This window comes from Ipomoea nil, unplaced genomic scaffold (genome assembly GCF_001879475.1).
Source record: "Ipomoea nil cultivar Tokyo-kokei standard unplaced genomic scaffold, Asagao_1.1 scaffold1770, whole genome shotgun sequence".
Taxonomy (NCBI): Eukaryota; Viridiplantae; Streptophyta; class Magnoliopsida; order Solanales; family Convolvulaceae; genus Ipomoea; species Ipomoea nil.
The window spans coordinates 650,947-671,305 of record NW_017618198.1 but is presented as its reverse complement, the minus strand read 5'-3'; the positions used below and the strand labels follow the sequence as shown (position 1 = coordinate 671,305).

The window sequence follows — 20,359 nt, the reverse complement described above, 5'->3', positions numbered from 1 at the left end:
TTAATTCCTGGAAAAAAAAGATAGTGATGAGTCAAAATTACCCCTTCCTTTTTTAACCTAAAATTAATGTCTAACAACAATAATGGACATTTTTGACTTTATATTACTTATTCCCTTTCAATTCCCATGTATACCAAACATTGGAATTGTCCCAGTAATTCTATTCCTGTCAACCAAACACTGGAATTTAAATTCTCACTTTATTCCCAGTAATTCAACTCCCATGGAATTACAATTCCTTTTCCAGATAATTCCCGCCCTCCAACCAAACTCCCTGTTATTTTTTACAAATAGTATCTGTTCTATACTTTCTCAAACATTTTCAGCCCAAAGAATCTAAACTTCCATCACCAGGATTCGAACTGTTGACCATCCATTTGAATGGATAACCAGAATATCATCACATTACATGATAATTGGCCAAAATTGTTAAATTGTTTGACAATTGTAACCAAAGTTTTAACATGATTTACAAATGTTGTAAAAAAAATCCATCCAAACTAATACGGAGTAAGTAATAACCAATGCATTAGATATAGTGTTGCAAAACTCTGCTTTGGTGGTCATCAAGGTAGGGATCCTTAAGCCAAGATAAAGGAGACACTAATTATCAAATTGCTTGGTCGATTGAGTCGCTTATTTAGTTGATTTTTATTTTTATTTTTATTTTTATTTTTACTTAAAACAACGTGATTTTGAACACCCAAAAAAAAAAAAAAAACTTTAAAATTAATTAGGCAAACTTAAAAATGTAAAATCAATCGTAAAATAACAAATCAAAATCTAAGTTACCAAATCGCCAATAAAAAATCTCAAACCTTTACTTGACACCCTCACCACCCATCCCCCAAAATGGGCCTTTGCCTTTCTTCACCTAGACATCATTGTACTCAATCAAAGGATTGAAATAAGTGACAAAACCAATCATCATAGTCATGTTAGATCACTATTGCTCATTATTTAGTCGTCACTTGCCATCCGTCTCAATTTACTTATTGCTTAATGTTTTTCACTTTTCTTTTCGCTTTAGTGGTTTATTAGTTCACTAGTATTATTATAGACTTTGAGCTAGGGTTGATTTTAAGTTTCTTTTCGTCAAAAATAAAAGTTTAAAATATTTAATTAATTATTAATTATTGTTTTAGTATTTTATTAACTAACTTGTCAATAAAGACAAAATGAATAAATAAAATACTCCGTAACATTTTTTTTATTAAGTCACCTAGACACCCATCAACTACTTGATAGGCATTTACCTTTTTTACAACATTGGTTGGGTAGAGATTTTTTTTTTTTTTTTAAAGGTTGGTATTGTTTTTTTTTTTTTTTTTTTAAACACACCATTGGTATTGTATTTAAATTGACATATATAAGATGATTAGTCAATTATAGACCAATTTTGTGTCATTCATCTATCTCTTTCACTTTCTCTCTCAGTCAGGATGTCAATTGTACTCATACCAAACCGGAGACAAGAATGAGGACAAAAATTAAGGATCGAAGAATTAATAATTTCCTATCGAGGAGGGACGAGGCGAGGATAGAGAGAACTCTTCCCGTCCAGCTCCATCCCCGAATATGTGTGTGTGTAATTTTAGAAGTATTCTTTTAATTGTATGTCATATTTTTGAAATGCATATTTAATTGTAAAATATTTAATACTCTGTAGTATTTTAAGTTGAAGATGAATATATATGAGTTATTTATTTAAATATTTTTAAATTTTTAATATTTCTTTTTAAAGTTATAAACAGAGTCCGGGATTCCCCGTTCTTGGATAATCCCCGTAGGGATGGGGAGATTTTTCCATTCCCCCCGCAGGGATGGGGGGTGCCCCCGTACTGTTGACATCTCTACACACGAACACAAATATATACATTACTTATGATGGATATGTTGGGGATGGATCCAGAGCAAACTAATCCAAAAAGGCGGGTCCAGACAAATGGGCCCAAGGTTGGCTCCAAGGCCAACCTCAGTGGTTACGACCTCGTGCCCAAGGCCAGCTCCTCTGGTGACCTCAAGGTCCAAGGCGGAGCTAAGCACTCAGCATCAAGCACCCTAGAACAAGCCACGAGAAAAGCGATCGAGATTCGGTCAAAGAGGTTGTAACCGTCTGCCCATTTCACGAGAGTGTGATGTAGTAAATACACTAGTAACTATCCGCTAGCAGCCATTTACCAAACATGACCTTTGTCTCATTCAATCTCTACACATTATATTTATCATTTTATTCCCTTAATTATCAGATTTAGTTAATGTGACCCACCCGAATTAATTCCATAAACTTACTATATGGTACTATCAAAATTCCATTTTCCAATTTTGCTTCCAATTTCCATTTTGAAGCACCCGAATTAATTAATTCCATAAACTTACTATATGGTACTATCAAAATTCCATTTTCCAATTTTGTTTCCAATTTCCATGGTACATCAGGATTGGTTATTACCCTATTAGGCTATTACAATTTTGACAAATCTGTTACCAAAAGAAAGGGAAGGAAGGAAGAAAGCCTCCTCCTGTAAGCATCAACTTCACTAAAGTAAGGACATTTTCATATTTAATTCTTGACAGTCATGAAAACTATACAAATTAGATTATGCCATTTTATCTCTCAAAAGTCAAAACACATACACCTATCTATCATTTGTCAGTAACCAATAGCCAATATGGCTCATATCTCCACCTCACCTGCAACTTGAACAGCAAAGGAAATACAAGGAAGTGAAGAAGGAAGAATAAAGTGTTCACAGATTGAAGTACTAAACAGTATGGTATACACAATTAATTGATCCATTGTGTAAAGCTATGCTTCTTCCTCTGCTCGCAGATCATTAATACAAACATGTGTACCAAAGCATCATGGAACACAAACGAGCTTTTTACCAAAGTGCAAGACATGGTGAAAAGGTGACAAAAGTAATTCTGTATGAGGTTCATCAAATGATGCATTGAATACAAAATTACATTGAAACCAAAACACAAAGTAGAACACTGTAGCTATCAAGAACTTGCTACCTGGGATTTTGATTTAAAAATCACAGCTTTGTTTATGCACTCATGTTGGCAACGATTCATCAATCCATTTGCCAAATATCCATGAAAGGTTTTGTTGTTTTAGAATGCCCACAACACAAGGCCACATTAACCAAAATGCATTTATCAAGGGAAGTAACTCGCCCTTTACAAACCATCACACTGAAGAGGCATTCACCTTAATGGATTACGAGACAAGAAAGAAAAGTCCATCAGGGATGTTGGATTGTTTTACACCCTCGGGAGAAACCCCATGTTGAGGAAAAATAAAGGAAAACAGGTTTATTAGTTTACTAATTCATTCATTATTACTATCATCTTCTTTCTGTATGGTCTGCAATTGCAACACTAGGCATAAACTATTCTAAAGCACTTGAAGGCCGGAGCTTCAATTGTTTATAGCCTCTCTATAAGCTTGGAAAATAAATGCATTCAACAGAGCCCTCTCCTCCTTCATTCAAACACAACCCAAATAGTGAATACATTTAGTTATCATCATTCATCCTAGTTTCCTACCCTCGGTTTATCCATGGTGTATGCAATGCAAGAGATCCCGAGAATCAAACTTCAAGAATCCAAAAACGAAACAAAATATCATACTGCAAAATGCAAATTATGAATTGGAAAAAGAGTTTAACTTTCCTGTTAATCAGTAATAGCAATTGCACCCTAAAAGCTACACAACTACAAAACACCATAGAGGCTCAATTTATAAATTACTGCTACCAACAAGGCTGAAGATATTAAGCAGTTAACTGATCAAATTGAGAGTGTAAAAGAAATGAATAAATATACAAAATGCCATATCTCATAACATGTCCAGAATTGAAATCATTGACAAAAATACACAATTACATACCCTCATTGCCCTCCTTCTTCTTCCAGCTTCTTGACATAGGCCTGCAACACCATTACCAAGTTCCTCGCCGGCGCCTGCAAAGTGCCCACGACGGCGGAAGCCGGGCCCTTCAAAGAGCCCAACAGCTTGGCATAAACCTCGGCCCGGGAAGGCAGATTCTCCAGAGACTTAAAGTCATCCGGGCCGTAGAATTTCCCCTCAAAAACCGCCCCAGCAAAGTCGTTGCCTTCCAGCTTCTGCTCCTTCTGGAATGTTCTGTAAGGCTTCAAGGCGGCCGGGATTTCCTCACTGTGAACGAAGAGCCAGGCATTCATGCCCGTCATACACGGCTTCAAGGCCTCCCATGGAGTCCCTTCGATGGCCTTGAGCACCAGAGTGTTCTTCGCGACGAGAAGCTTGGTGGTATCCGGGAGCTGTGTACGGAGATCCTGGAACTGCTTTACTGTGAGCCCTTTGTACCTGATTCCGGCCAGGAGGTAGCAGTCTTGGAGCTGCTGCTTCACGGTTTCGACGGTCTCTTCTTTCCTGGTTCTGCTGATGGCTGAGCGGATTGTCAGAGTTCGGGTCGTGGAGGGGCGGAGGGCGAGTTTGAGTGGGTGGGTGGCGGTGGCGAATGGGTTTCGGAAATGGGATTTGAGAGAGAGCGGATGGGAGGAAGACGATGAAGAAGGAGAGGCTATGGTGAGGATCGTGGCCTCCATTGATATAGACTATAGAGGATTGGGGTACGCTTCCAGTTCTCTTCTTTGCCTTATCCTTTTTATCAGTTTTGGGGTTGGGCCGTTACCCCTTTGGGAAATTAGGGGTATTTTAGGAAGATTTAAAAGTTTGAAATAAAATATAGATTTAATTACCACCTAAAAAAAATTACTCCAACGAATATATGGCCACGAGCCTAAAATATTTGAGCTCGAACTCGGCTCGATTACAAAACAAGCCGGCTCAAGCTCAAAGTTGACCGAGCTCGAGCCAAGGTTTGACCGAGCAACTCCCGAACCGCTCGCAGGCTGTTCGGCTCATTTACACCCATACTCCGTAATTAAGAAGAGGGAATAGCAAAAATACACCCATACTCCGTAATTAAGAAGAGGAAATAGCAAAAATAACAATTAACTCACATAATTGGTAAAGTTCTCTGTGTGACGAGACTCACGTTGTCTTCAGGTTATCTCGTTAAAATTCTATACTTTCTCAAACAATTTCACCCCAAAGAATCTAAGCCTCACCACCGACCTATGACCACCCATTTAGAATGGTAAATAGGATGTCATCACACTACATAATAGTTGGCTTATACATATTATATTTACTAGTTAGTTAACTAAATGCGTCCAACAATGACTATGAATTTCCTTCCTCACCCAAAATTGAAAGATTAAGAAACCTCTAAAAAGACAAACCCCAAATGGAATGGTTGTAGAAACAAAGCCTTGGAAGTAATACCTATTCCAATCAAAGAATGAGTCTTTGAAAGTAAAATCTTTACTCATATTTTATATTGTGCAAGATTTGAGCATTACAAATAATTAAACTATAAATAAATTAGGAAACCATGGATGATTTTTTTTCATGGCCTCACAAGTCAGGACTCAGGACACTCCCTCTCCAAAATGAATTCAACTGCATCTTCTACAGTATCAACAACCTGTATGCATACAAACAACATTATATCAGTTGGCAACTTATGAATATGAAGTTCACTAAAGTTGGATTTCAAGTGGTTGGCATGAGAGGGGTTCAGAAGCTGCATAAATCTCGAGGGTCTTAAAACGATAAAGACTGAAACAATACCAGATCAGCAGGGAATTCTGCATGGTTTCCTCTTCCCCGGAAAACACCAGTCCTTGTCAAAATCGAAAACCAAGGATGCCCTGCCTGGAGTTCAACAATCGAGATTCTTAGCTTTGCAGTTATGAATTATGATCTAGGCTGACTCTGTGTAAAGATTGGATAAAAACTCGCGACAGTGAGACCAACCTGCCTTGCACCTTTGACATCAACCGAAGGGTTGTCACCAATCATATAGAGTGTTTTGTAAGCATTTAATTCAGATGTGCGGACATCAGCTTGACATGATGAGGGATGATGAAGATGTCTCAATACAGCCTCAGCATTCTTGAAAACAAATGGATTTGGTTTACCGAATGATGTGTATTCCAAAGGTTTATGGTGAATTCTGCATATTGAGCACCAAAGATTAATACATGAATAGTCAAGAGCCAATGTCAAATGGGGATAAACAAACGGAAATATGGCACTTAAATGTGAATTATAGGGGATTGACGGCAATCATTTAATTACTTTCTTTGGCTGATTTCTCCTACAATTTGCAAAGAAGAATTCGGGAAGCTATGTGGATTTACCTGTTAAAAACACTCTCTAGGGCAGTTCTAAATGCACCCATACCAAGACGCTCAGAAGGAAATGCAGCCTGTTCTAAGTTGACACCTGTCAGTAGATACTCAATAAACAATGAAGACCATTTGCAAAAGGTCATAACAGAAGCTACTGCAATGAGTTACTCAGAAGAACATGAACTCAAGATGGCATCTTTTGCAATTTGGTCCAGATGTAAAAAGAATATGCCATATTGTGAATACACAAGCTAAGTGATTGATAAATATTAAATTTACCTTTCTCCACAACATTATAGATGCCGATTTTCTTTATGTTTATCTCCAGGGAACTACTTTTAATCCAAGAATCAAATCAATTACATGCAAAAAATGATTCTGTTATTGTTAAGTTGGTTTTTTGGGGGTATTATGGAGTGGCAATTGAGGCATATTTTTACCATTGGCAATTTGGTATCATCACCAACCTGGTATTCAAGATCATCAGCAGCGAAGAATAGAAATGGCTGATGCTCATTCTCATCTCCAGGACAACCACCCGATGTTAAAATGTCACACAGAACCTGAATCCATCAGTTAACAAGTCAATAATAATAATAATTAACTAAGTATGAGTAAAGCAGTCAGTGTAAAGTGTAGACCAGTAAAATTGTATTCACTGAATTTTGGAATCAGATAATATTGTTTTAAAACTTTTTCAGTCAGCAAGCACAGACAAATATTTTTGAAGTCTCAAAAATTGTGGGAGTAACCTGGTCTTGATGGTATTACTTTTGTCTTAAATTATTTTCTTTAAAACAATGTTTTCATACTGTCTTAGTTTCCCATTTTTCAATACTACAGTAGTGTACATTGCCGATAGCTACGAGCAAACTACCTCTACAAGAGTTGACTAGAAGTCTTTCCACCTGCTCCACATTTCTACCCTATTCCATATCAATTATTGTCCAAAGAAAGAGGAAAACACACAAGGAGCTCAAAAGCAAAGAAAGTCCTATCTGTATCTATCAATAATACAACGACAAAATACCTGTATATCTCTTCCCCAATCAACAGGATCACTGACTACAAATGCTGCTTTAACTTTGTCAGAGAAAACATCATATCTTTTTGCCAAATCTGAGGAATTTTTTGGCAAAATTGATGCCAGCTCTGTTTTCCAGTTTTTATATTGAGCAACAGGATCAATGTCATGAAAGTATGAAGCATACTCTTCTACTGAGAGAACTTTTCTTCACAAACACAAGTTAAACAATAAAGTAAATTACAACATTAAATTGGAAGAACATAAAAGACAGATAGAATTATGGTCCTTACTTGAAACCATATTCAGACATCACTTTAGCAGGTTCACCTTTTCCAGTGGCAACAATGAGTTCATTCTCAAACCTACCAATAATAATAATAAATTGACAACAAAAAATTGAAGAATGGAAATCAAACATAAAATACACTTCAATTTTATTGGAAATTATATTTTTGAGAAATATTAGCAAGTTGACCAGACTAATCTCCATAGAAGTAGAAGCCATGGCGAAAGAAACAGAATCCAATGTTGATGACCCATATATCCTTAAAAAAACCAATGTTCATGACCTAGGTTTTAGCAGAACCCAATATTCATGACCTGTAGTTCTAACTAACATTATGTTTATGAAGTGTGAAAAGAAATACTCCACAATGTAGAAGATCCCAATTTAGTAACATAATGCAAAAGATATACCTCTTCAGCAAATTTTTAAAAGGTGTGTGCCCCTGTAAAACCTGCATTGAAGGGACAAACATACAGGTTAATAGATTATATATCTCTTTCTCCTCCTTCACATGCAGAAGCACGTGCAAAATAAAATAAAATAGGCACTCTCCATTCTACAATTCAAAGTCACAGAAAAAGCCATCAGGATTCCACTCTCATATTGCTTTACTTACTGGTTACATTACATTTTGAAAGTGTACCTGAGAAGGTAATATTTTCACTCCAAGAAGTTCACTCAACTCAGCGGCTCTTCTGGACTCTGGGGTGCCACCTCCTAAATAAATGACCAATGAATTATTTTAAGCAAAATTTCTCCAACATGCATCACACCTTGATGACTAACCATATCTAAACAAATTTACTCAATGTAGAAAGTGAAATGAGAGAGATTCTAACTTTTCATCCGATAACAAAAATAAAAATAACCCCTAATTCTAAAAATACTTAAAAAGAAAATATTCATTATGTTACAAGAAAATCAGCTACATTAGCATTAGCTTGAATAAGAACAAGAGATCAAGTAAAGAACTAACCATTTGTCAAAAACAAAAAGGGAATCTCCAGGTTGCCTACAACGAAAAACCGACAGCTTGTGATTACTTAACAGGAAAATCAAATCCAGATTCAAATAGATGAACACATAAACAAAACTGTTGAGAGATTGGAACTTTATAGTCAAATTTCCTTAACACTAGCTTTCCCCATTCCCCGGGAAGTTTGAATGCAGCAAAAATTAAACTACAACTGCATTACAGCTCATAGCCCATAAAATGGGAAAGAAAAACTAGCATAAACTATATCATATCAAATACTCCGTATAATTTGAAACGGCAATAAAGAAGTACCGGAATCGTGGTACAATCTCCGGAGAGCTTGGGGAGAGTTTCCAATTGGAGTCCGGCCGCGGAGAATGACTCCATCTATATCAAATGCTATTCCAAACGAACACCTAACATCGAAAAAAAAAAAAAACCGACAAAGTTCAACTTCCGAAAGGAGTAAATCAGGAAAAAAAAAACTCCTTGTTTATGCGTCTGTTAGTGTGAAGTTTACTGAACAGAACTTTTGAGGAATCGGAGGAGGTTGAGAGGTAGCGCGCGATGAAGAAGAAGAAGAAGAAGCCGCGGCCTGAGGTAGGAGGCTTGACCGGGAGAGTAGCGATGGCTGTTTGAATCGAAACCTCATTTTTCTAATGAGAAATGGCTTTGAATTTCAGTAATGGATCTTTTGGTGGTTCATACCAGGCCAGATTCGCGGCAATACAGCCAGGGGTGTTCCGGACCATATGTTTTCTTTTTTCTTTCTTTGTGGGTTAATGACTTGAAATGGAAAAAATGGAAAAAAAAAATGACAATAATGGAAATGTTTTAAAAAGTGAACATTTTTTTTAAATCACTTAAATATGTGTTTTTTTTTTTTTTTTGGGTTATAAACACATGTTTAAATGAATTTCTTCAAATTTTTGTAATTATATTTTATTGGTTGGTCAAAGAAAATCGCAAGTGCCACTTGCATTTCGCGTTGGCTTGCTCTGATGAAAGAAACGATAATGTTTAAAGTGGAAGATGGATCATCATCTTACAATGTTTAAAGTGGAAGATGGATCATCAGCTTATCTAGGGAGGCTGTGCAGTTTGATCTGTAACAAGTGCAAGAGACGAAATGTATGTCTAAAGTGATCCCAATATGGGCCGCCGCTATAGTGTACCATGTTGCTATTTTAGAACAACACCAATATGTTGTGTTACAAGCGCGGCAATCCGACAGACATTTTCCTCACCGTGCTGGCGGCATCTTTCGTCTCCGCCTTCGTGGAGGAGCGCCGCCGGAGTGTCGCGCTGAGCAAGGCGATGCTGGGGTGATGTTGAAAGGCATTGTCGTTTCTTCCACCGGAGTTGGCCAATGACACTTGTGTTTCTCTTTCACCAACTATAAAAGAAAAAAAAATTAAAAAAAATTACATAAATTTGAAGAAAACTCCTGCCTCATAAATGCATGTCCCAACTCACAAATGAGATTTTTCCTATATTATCCAATTTTGAGTCTTTGACCCTTTTCTTGACACATGATTAGAGCATCTCAAACTTAATGTGGAGGTTATGTGACATTCTATGAGAAAATTACATAACATGAACCAAACATGGGAATCTTATACTCCCAAGCAAATATAACCTTAGTTATCTTATATAATTTGAACCAATACCACATAGGGTTGCATTATATTATTCCCCCTGCTAATTGATAATTTTTTATTTTTTTTTTAAGAAAAGTCATACTTTATTAATAGAAAAAGAGAGGCCGAAGCCAAAACAAAGTTCGAAAGGACTTAGACCCCACATGGCCTAAATCCTACAAACTAAACTAAACTAAAAAGAGTAAATAAAGATTACAGACGAAGGCCCCCGGGGCTATAACATGCACGGCCCCAAGTCTCATGCTAGCATAACACTAACACTAGACCAAATACTAGGCTAAGTAATAATAAATAAAAGAATGCTACCAAGTAGTATGTAGTATGTAGACCGCACGCCTGCTCGATGAATGAGAATCAAGTATAGTATGTCAGCATCATAGCCCATCATATAAACGTGTAGATGGGTGACAAGGGGAGAAGCCACCTTGCGTGTCACGCGCCATAGCACTTCCCCGCCAGCTGCACCACAGCGTCCCAGCACTATAATGCAATCTGACCGGGCTGCAACCACAACCGCAACATCTCCTGGGGTGCTATTGACTGCCCTGTTACAAAGCAATAATACACACCTCCCCATCTAAATATAAAGGCAAATATCGGCACACAGGCCTAAGTCCAGAAATAACATAAGTAGTACAAGGCAGCTCACAGGCCAAAACTTCGGCACACAGACCGATATAAAAACAGAGCAGCCAATAGCATCAACCCCGATCAGCACCAGTAACGAACCAGAACCGACCCTAACGGGATTAGCTACTATGGGCCAGCAGCAAGCCTGGACTACCGCCAACGGATTTGAAAAACCCCTACCCGGCCACCGTTCAGCCCGGGCCAGGATGCAATTTCTTACCGCTTGCACCAACGTTGAGGCCTGGTCTATCTTAAAGGATGCCTGCAAAGGCGGAACCAAAGGAAGCCTATAAACCAGTCAATGCCTCGGAGGCCAAAGAAAGAAACCTGCAAGATAGGAACAAGATAGACCAGTCAATGCCTTTGATTTTTAAGTTTGGATTAATGCTTTTAGATTTTTGTTTTTATTTTATTTTTTCATATGGGTACTTATGTTTTTATATTAGAATAAAGAGAAAAGGGTCAAATAAGCCCCTAAACTTTACCTCAAATGTCAATTAGCCCCTTAAACTTAACAAAAGTTCAATTAAACTTTCAAACATGTCAAATTGGGTCAATGAAGTCCAAAAATTGGTAAATGACCTGTTATTACAAGTCATTTCAATTCCGGCGAGGAATTCCGGTCACCAGCGACAAAATTCGGTCACCGACGACAAAATCTGGTCGTCCGGTCGTCTTCTCCAGTGGAAGATGACCGGACGGCCGGATTTTGTTGTCGTTGACTGGATTTTTTCGCCGGTCGCCGGTCGCCGGAATCTGTTGCCGGAATTGAAATGACCTGTAATAACATGTTTTTTTGCCGATTTTTGGGCTTCATTGACCCAATTTGACATGTTTGAGGGTTTAATTGCACTTTTGTAAAGTTTAGGGGGCTAATTAACCTTTGGGGTAAAGTTTAAGGGCCTATTTGACCCTTTTATCTAGAATAAACTATCTTGTTTTTTTGTTCTTCTATGTTTAAAACCTATATTCCCACCAGGACTATGTGGTCTAATGGTATCTGGGTTGGACTTCCATTTGGAAGATTATGAGTTCGTGCCTCAGTGGAGGCGTTATAACTTTAAAAAAAAACTTGTATTCTCATTTTATATGCACATTTAAACTTACCTACCCAAAATTATAACAATGCCACCACGTATTTTTATTTTTATTTTTTATAAAAATTCTTCATTTTAGACTATTGATTTAGACTAGATCTATAGTTGGGGTTTAATCATATTTTTTTACCTAAATCCTTCATTCGCATATGATCCGTAATATATATATATATATATATATATATATATATATATATATATATTAGAAGTTTATAGAATCTTATAAAACATTATAGAACTCATATAATTGTATAGAATTTTAAGAAAGATTTCAGGGATATAATCATAGTTATACAATCAAGTAGATCTTCACCATACGTGAGGAGGTGGAATAAGTATAAATAACTTCATGGGGCTCAAAGTGATTTCAATTGTTCGAATGAAGATGAAAGAGGATGTTTGGGGTAAAGATGTAATGAAATGAGGATGAATTTAAAAAAGAAAAAAAAAATGTCAAAAGAATTTTAACTGTGAGGGATAAATAATATTATCAATAATTTTTTTTTTTGAATACATGCAGACCATTAATAGATTTAATTGAAAAGCTCGCGATCTCCACATTATTACAATTAGTAGCCTTCGTTATAAGTAAAGCTTTTTCAAAATATAGCAAGAGATACATATTAGGTTGTTAAAAGAATTTGAATTAGGGACCAAAAAAATTTTGGTTGAAGATAATGTAGACTTAGATATTTTACAAAGTATTAAGCAAATTGTCCAAGGTAGTAGGTCAAATTCTAAAGGGCTTGCAGCATCTCCATGATAGGCAAATTGTACATCTAGCGGTACAACCCTCGAATATACTGGTGAATAGATATGGAAGGGTAAAGATTTGCAGTTTCGGTAATGCGAGAATTCTAGAGGCGTGTATGCAGCCAATCTATCCTTCTGTTGCCAGAAACTATGAAGAGGGGCTCCAACGAATTTCTCCCGGCGGCAACTCGCAAATGTGGATAGTTCAAAACCATTCATTTGCAACAGATGTTTGGGGTCTCGGATTAACAGTCTGGTAGCTATTCATCGGCAGATATCCTATTCACACTGTGATGGTGGGGGTTTGGAAGCTATGCTTAGGAGTGTAAATAATTCTGTACCAACAGTCATTTCACAAGGCTCACCCCACCTTAATAATTTTGTGAACGGCTGTCTCCAAACAAACCCTGAGCAAAGAAGTTCGGTAAGGAAGTTGATGTGTCACCCCTTTATAACTAGGATCGGAGTTTAGAAAAAAATTAAAATTGTAATAATACGTTTGAGAATCATTTTTTTGTAATATTGTGGAATAATATGTACATTTTTTTGTTTGATAATCGTAATTTTGTAATATTGAAAACATTTCTCATTTTTAGTTTTTTTTTTTTTTTGAAATATTCTGATTTTTAGTTTTGTTGAACTGAGATATTTAATTAGGCTTAGGCATTATTATTAAGTATTTAATTTAATTATCATGATGGGGAAAATGAGTATTTATTTAATTTAAAAGTATGAGTACATACTTTTAGCCTGCATTGAATCCCACTCCCGCCAGAGTACACGTACGACCCTTTCTTCGCCATTTCCACCAGCGCCGCCGCCATGGTGCCGCTCCCGCCTCAGAGAGGGAGTTCTGGCAGCAGCCGGAAGACGAAGGCTACCGCCCCTGCCTGCATTTCAGCTACCACTACAGGAAAGCGTCGGCGGCGATTTCCAAAGAGAAGCGGCGCTTCTTGGTGGTGGTGGTTTCCGGCGGCCTCAACCAGCAGCCAGAATTCTCGAAGCTGCGGTTGTGGTTCCTGATCTTCAAGTCAACGGCATATGGAGAGATGAAAGGTAAAATCATATCAATCCAGTTAGTTGAACATACCTGGAGGCATAATGTACATTATTATTATTATTATTTTTTATTTGAATGCTACTGACTCTATTACAATGTAGTACCTGTATGTACATTATTTGAACATGTATGAAATAACAAACATTTTAGATGTTTTCTGACTAAAGAATACTGAAATTGAAATGGCAGTGAATTCTCAGAGATTTTCGATGTCCAACATTTCAAGAAGATCTAGAAAGCTGATGTTAGGATTGTGTCTTCCTTACCATCCTCACATTTAGTGTCCAAGCATACAATTGAGAATCTATCAGATTCCATTTCATGTTTCGCCTATTTGGATTGGAGCCAAATAAGAGGAGAAACGTAACTGCTTTTCTTGTTCTTAGCTTCTTTCTGAACATGGACGACTAATCTGTAGTGTACTGTGTGGTTTGTGCAACTGAACATAGAAGGGGCTGCTTATATTGAAAGGGTTGGAGTCTAAACTCTCCAAGAATCTTCCACCTCATCTGCAGAAGCTTCGGTGTAAGGTAGCCTTTCACGACGCGCTGAGATTTGCAGCTCCAATTCAGGATCTTAGCAATAGGATTGCTAGAAGAATGTGGGTTGAAGATGGATCATCAGCTTATCCATGGAGGTTGTGTAGTCTGATATGCAACAAGTGCAAGAGACGAAATGTTTGTCTAAAGTGATCCCAATCTGGGCAGCTGCCAAAGTGTACCTTGTTGCCATTTTAGAACAGCAACAATATGTTGTGTTCCAAGCGTTGCAATCCGACAGACATTTTCCTCACCGTGCTGGCATCCTTCGTCTCCGCCTTCGTGGAGGAGCGCCGCCGGAGTGTCACGCTGAGAAAGGCGATGATGGGGTTATGTCGAAAGGCGCTGCCGCTGCCGTTTCTTTGACTGGAGCCTGCCAATGACACTTGCATATCTCTTTCACCAACCATTAAAAAATAAATATTTACATAAATTTGAAGAAACTCAATGCATGTCCCAAATGAGGTTTTTCCTATATTATCTATTTTTGTAGTCTTTGACCCTTTTCTTGACACATGGTTAGAGCATCTCCAGCTTGACACATGGTTGACACATGGAAAGAGGATGTTTGGGAGAACATATCACGTAGGATGAATAAAAAAAATAAAAAATAAATGTCCAAAAAAAAAATTAATTGCGAAGGATAAAAACTACTAGTTTATTTTTGAAATGTTATATAAAATAGTGTTTCAAAATGAGTTATTAGTAAATTTGGGGGTATAATTAGGAAATTAAAATTAGGTATCAGGAAAACCCTTTTGAAAATAATTTAAATTAGAAATTCTGAAATGGATCAAACATGTTAACGTTATCCTGATTTCCTTTGTAAGCTTTTCAGAAATGGGATGTGCTCGCTTACTATTGCCTTTCTTGAAAGGTGGTTCCCTTTCTGGGTTGCACCTTCCCCAAGAAGCGACACTATCTGTTGTAGTGGCTCAAATTCTAAATGGCTTGAAGCATCTGCATCATAGAAAAATAGTACATTTAGGGGTACAACCGTCTAATATTTTCGAGAATTCTATAATGTTAGAATTGGATGAAGCCAATTTACCCTTCCGTTGCCCGTGCCAGGCAAAGTCAAGCTAGCGACTCCCCTCAATGAGAGGTAAGTATTTTGGAGTTTGGAATATTTTAGGGCCGCAAGTGTCAACTGATACTTCCACAACATTCTTTTCTAACTGACGTCTGGAGAATCAGGGGTTGGAAGCTATTGGCACAACCATAACTAATGCTCTGCCAGCAATTTCTCGAGGAGCCTCACCGCACCTAATTGATTTTTTAAATCGGTGCCTCCAAATAAATCATAGCGAAATAAGTTATGTTTTGTGATCTGCTACTTCATCCATTTATAACTATGATTGGAATTTAGTTAATAGGCATCTTCGGTTTAAAAAAATAAAATAAAAACTGTAATATTACGTACCAAATTTGTAATAGTTTTTTTATTTTTTTATTTTTTATCTACTATACATTGCGGGTTTTCATATCATATCAATATAAGATCCAATGTTTCCATCCAATATTTTCCTTCACAATTATCAATTCTCTGACTTCTCTCTAGAGTGTTAGGCTAACATGAGTTCTCGATCTCGTTGATTTTCTCCAGTAAACAAACAATTCATGTTGATCCACTTGAGAGTCTTCACTTTTTTTTTTTACTGATTTTAGCTTTCATCAAAAGATTTTCTTCTCTGCCTAATGGCTTTCAATGGATATTCCGGCGAGTGTTTCACTCTGCCTAATGGCTCCCTACTTAATTGGACTGTAATGAAACTACACAAATTTATTGAACAAGGTGTTCTCTTGTGATGATTTCTTTAACTACTTGCACTGGCTTGGATCGGGTTAACTCGTTGATTATTGGACTTGGATTTGAAGTTGACTGCAGGAGGGCCCAATGGACTTTTTCGTTGGACCAATTGTTTTTGTTTTATTTGGTATGGTTTGGGATTTTAGGCAATTTATATCCGCGCCTGATGCAAAACGACGTTGTTTCAGATTTTTTTTTTTTTAAATTTCGCTACCTTGTGTTGGCAGTTAATTTTCTTTAAAAAAAAAAAATTCATGTTAAAAAATGTACATAATTTTATATTAGAATACACATAATTGTATATTTGTATACATAAATGTACATAATTGTATAACAAAATACACATATTTTTTTAAAAAGATAATACGCATAATCTAACATAAAATATAATACACATAAACTTTTAGCATAATACACATCAACTCTTAACATAATAAACATAAATTTCCTGTTTCGGATGTACATAATTGTATAACAAATTGTACATAATTGTATAAAAAATGTACATAATTGTATAAACAAATAAACATAATCACGTAACTCCCTACATACTATGACGTCGTTTTGGGAGGCGCGTGACACACAGTGCTATATGCGCCGTGGTGCAGGGTATAACGATTAGGGATTTTTATATCGTACACCAGACCGTACAATGCATTGTGCGTTCTGGTCCAAAACAACGTCGTTTTGTAATTTTTTAAAAAAATTTCATTTCTCGTTTCTGCCGTTAACTTTTTACAAAACTACGGTTCCAAAATTGTGTCGTTTTAGTGGTAAATGACGCCGTGTCAATTTTAAAAAAAAAAAAGAAAAAAAAAAAGCTTCCTTTTGTCGTTAACGTCGTTTGTCTTATTGAACTCTATGTTCATAATATTTTAACTTCATATTCACAATTATTGAACTATATATTTACAATTACGTAACTTTATGTTCATAATTTTTGAACTCTAGAAGTCTATATTCATAATTAATGAACTCTAGAAGTCTATATTCATAATTAATGAACTCTATATTCATAATTTTTAAACTTCATATTCACAATTATTGAACTCTATATTCACAATTACAGAACTTTATGTTTATAATTATAGAACTCTATGTTCATAATTCTTGAACTCTATATTCACAACATCTCACTGAGTTGTTTTGACAATTTTTTTTTTTAAATTCTGATTGGTGGAGGGAAACGACACCACTAACAACACATTTACTCCAAATTTGGCAAATGGCGTCGTATTGGAACCATGTCCACCTTGTAAAATGGACACGGTTCCACGACATAACAATTGATATCAAATACGATTCCAAACGAACACCTAACATCGAAAGAAAAAAACAAAACAACACAAAAACAAAAACTCCTTGTTTTTTTTTTTTTTTTGGAAAACAAAAACTCATTGTTTATGCGCCTGTTAGTGTGTAGTTTACTGAACATAACTTTTGAGGAACCGAAGGAGGTTGAGAGACACTCGAATGATTTATTACAAGGCTTTTAAGAGACACAAGTCGTGAAGTGAGTATTAATTTAGATTAGATATATAGTTGGGGTTTAATCGTATTTACCTAAATCCTTCATTCGCATATGATCCGTAATATATATATATATATATATATATATATATATATATATTAGAAGTTTATAGAATCTTATAAAACATTATAGAACTCATATAATTGTATAGAATTTTAAGAAAGATTTGAGGGATATAATCATAGTTATACAATCAAGTAAATCTTCACCATTCTATAATAATCAGTGGTCTTCATAATACTGGAGTGGAGCTGGGCCGCGTTAAACTGTTTGAAAATGCAGCGGGAGATTTTTACATCGTTAAGGAAATTAAAATTAGGTCGCAAGAAAACCCATTTGAAAATAACTTAGAATTAGAGATCCTAAAAGCCATCAAATATGTTAATATTGTTCCGCTTAATATTGAAGGTGGTTCCCTCTCCGGGTTGCACCTTCCCCAAGAAGCAACACTATCTGTTGTAGTGGCCCAAATCCTAAATGGCTTAAAGCACCTGCATAGTAGAAAAATAATACATTTGGGGTACAACCTTCTAATATGTTGGCTAACAAGTATGGGAGAATACAACTGTGTGGGTTTGGGAATTCCATAATTTTAGAAAATTGTATGAGGTCAATATATCCCTCCGTTACCCGAGGCAGACAAAGTCAAGCCAACAGTGCTCCCCTCAAGTATTGGAGTTCCGAGTTTTTAGGGCGGCAAGTGTCAACCACTAGGTAATTCCACAGCATTCATTTAGATGTGACGTCTGGTGTGTTGGGCTAACTGTCTGGGAATTATTTATGGGAAGGTATCACATCGATTGCGACTTTAATCAGGGGTTGGAAACGATTTGCACTGACTATAACTAATGCTTTGCCGGCCATCCCTCGATGAGCTTCGCCGCACTTAATTGATTTTCTGAATCAATGCCTCCAAATCAATCCAAGCGAAAGGAGTTCTGTTGGTGATCTGCGGCTTCATCCATTTGTAACAAGGATTAGAATTTAGATAAAGTTGTAATAGTAAGTAGTACATACAAAATTCGTAATGGTTTTGTTTTTTTTAGAAATGTAATAGTTTTGTTTCTATCTACTGTACATTGAGGGGTTATATCATATCAATATAAGATCAATGTTTTGAATTTTGATCCAATATTTCCTTCACAATTATCAATTCTCTGACTTCTCTCCAATTTTTTGAAAAGAGCCTGCGCGGCATTTATTGGAAATATGCTGAAATAGAGTGTGACGGACCACTATCCGAGTACATAGGTGCTGAATAATTAAAAACCGAAGTGGCTAAAATATGTGCTAAACAATTATCTGATATAGGAACATAACTAACTGAAACATAATCAAAGGAAACCATTCGGTTTCTGAACGTGGTGTATCCTTCTCTCGAATTAAAGTGCCAGGCTAACATGATTTTCTCGAACGAACAATTCATGTTGACCAACTGGAAGAGTTTTCACGTTATTTTTTACTGATTTTAGCTTTCATCAAAAGATTTTCTTCTCTGCTTTCGAATTAAAACATCAAAAGAGTGTTCTTGATTTCTCGTTCGTTCTTTGAATTTTAAATACAAAAAAGATTTGAGTTTGAATGTTCTTCTTCTTCTGGACTTCTCCGAAGACTTGCTTCCTCGCCTCTCATTGACGGCGACCTCACCGGACTGTTAGTCAGATGGGAGCGACTGGATTTCGTCCGTCCGGCGGCCACCACAACTGGCCTCCACTTGCGTCCAGATCAAGGCAGGATGGGTTACGTTTTCCAGCCTATTCATCCTCCGGCGTGCTCCATTCTGGGGTGGCTGGCTCCGGCGAATAGACGTGACCACCCGTTTCATTCTGGGACTCCCATGTTTCACGGCGACACATTCCGGCGAGTGTTTCACTCTGCCTAATGGCTCCCTACTTAATTGGACTGTAATGAAACTACACAAATTTATTGCACAAGGTGTTCTCTTGCTGATGATTTCTTTAACTACTTGCACTCAATCGTTATGCCATGGAACCGTGTTCCAACTGTGTTAGTGCACTGTTTTTTTTTTTGTTTTTTTTTTTTTCTTAATTAGTCGCGTGACTTTTCTTCTTTCATTTCAATTCATACTCTTCCAATTCTCATATGTTACACAAACAAATTTTTTTCAATCAACTAGATTACTTGCCTAGAATGTAAGTCATGTTACTCGATCGATTAAACAGGTATAGCACATCACCATTAAGTTTTTAAAAATTTAATTTAAACCTTTTAAACCTATAAAGAATTATGAAATTGTCATTTCTAATAGGTTACCATAATGTAACTAACATGCTAAAATTTGCTTATGTGGAATTGACATGGTTTTTTCTAATAATAATAATAATAATAATTGTGCAAAGTATTATTCTTCACCTAGTTATCCAATACATTATCTTTCCCAACTATTCCTAGTTTCACAAACTATGGAGATAAAATATCTAGCAAAAAGTACAAGACAAATTCAAGCAATTTTTTTTTTTTTTTTTTATTTAAAGTAGATGGTGACACCTTTTGAATTTTGATTATAAAGAAACTGATTGTTGCTTGTTACTCTCTTTATATTTGAATAAAGCATAACAGTATTTTTACGTTGTTATAGGACAGCAGGTGGTGAGTCAGTGAATATTGTGATTGATGATGCGCTAATGAAATGAAATGCATTAATGGTGATCTAAATATATTTTGTTTATTATAATATGCAAAATTATATATATGATCAATAATTTAATAAATTTCA

The 20,359-nt window shown here is 36.3% G+C and overlaps 2 protein-coding genes across 3 annotated transcripts; both read right to left on the bottom strand.

The window, feature by feature from the left end:
* Positions 1-3,659: 3,659 nt before the first annotated feature.
* LOC109192526 (50S ribosomal protein L10, chloroplastic) lies at positions 3,660-4,689 on the bottom strand. Its single transcript, XM_019343206.1, has one exon. It carries the CDS (start codon positions 4,597-4,599, stop codon positions 3,901-3,903), a length of 699 nt encoding a protein of 232 aa, XP_019198751.1. The 5' UTR covers positions 4,600-4,689; the 3' UTR covers positions 3,660-3,900.
* A 606-nt stretch (positions 4,690-5,295) lies between these two features.
* On the bottom strand, positions 5,296-9,298 carry LOC109192524 (uncharacterized protein YKR070W-like). Of its 2 annotated transcripts, none has more exons than XR_002056115.1 (12): positions 9,072-9,298; positions 8,854-8,957; positions 8,542-8,577; positions 8,209-8,282; positions 7,976-8,016; positions 7,570-7,641; positions 7,283-7,484; positions 6,720-6,815; positions 6,262-6,329; positions 5,876-6,074; positions 5,690-5,769; positions 5,296-5,543 (listed from the first exon to the last, which is right to left on the bottom strand). XR_002056115.1 is itself a non-coding variant. In XM_019343203.1 (12 exons), exons 1-12 carry the CDS (start codon positions 9,191-9,193, stop codon positions 5,481-5,483), a joined length of 1,161 nt encoding a protein of 386 aa, XP_019198748.1. In that variant the 5' UTR covers positions 9,194-9,296; the 3' UTR covers positions 5,296-5,480. The 2 variants fall into 2 exon arrangements, 1 of the variants encoding a protein (XP_019198748.1); XM_019343203.1 differs by having other exon boundaries at positions 5,690-5,773; positions 9,072-9,296.
* Positions 9,299-20,359: the final 11,061 nt, after the last annotated feature.

Bases quoted from the DNA above. Each gene is read 5' to 3' on its own strand.
- LOC109192524 (XM_019343203.1), bottom strand. From the start codon at position 9,193: ATGAGGTTTCGATTCAAACAGCCATCGCTACTCTCCCGGTCAAGCCTC. The intron at 6,330-6,719 runs GTTGGTGATGAT...AACTTAGAACAG, and splicing joins CTGATGATCTTGAATACCAG to GCTGCATTTCCTTCTGAGCG. The intron at 6,075-6,261 runs GTAAATCCACAT...CTCAATATGCAG, and splicing joins CTAGAGAGTGTTTTTAACAG to AATTCACCATAAACCTTTGG.
- LOC109192526 (XM_019343206.1), bottom strand. From the start codon at position 4,599: ATGGAGGCCACGATCCTCACCATAGCCTCTCCTTCTTCATCGTCTTCC.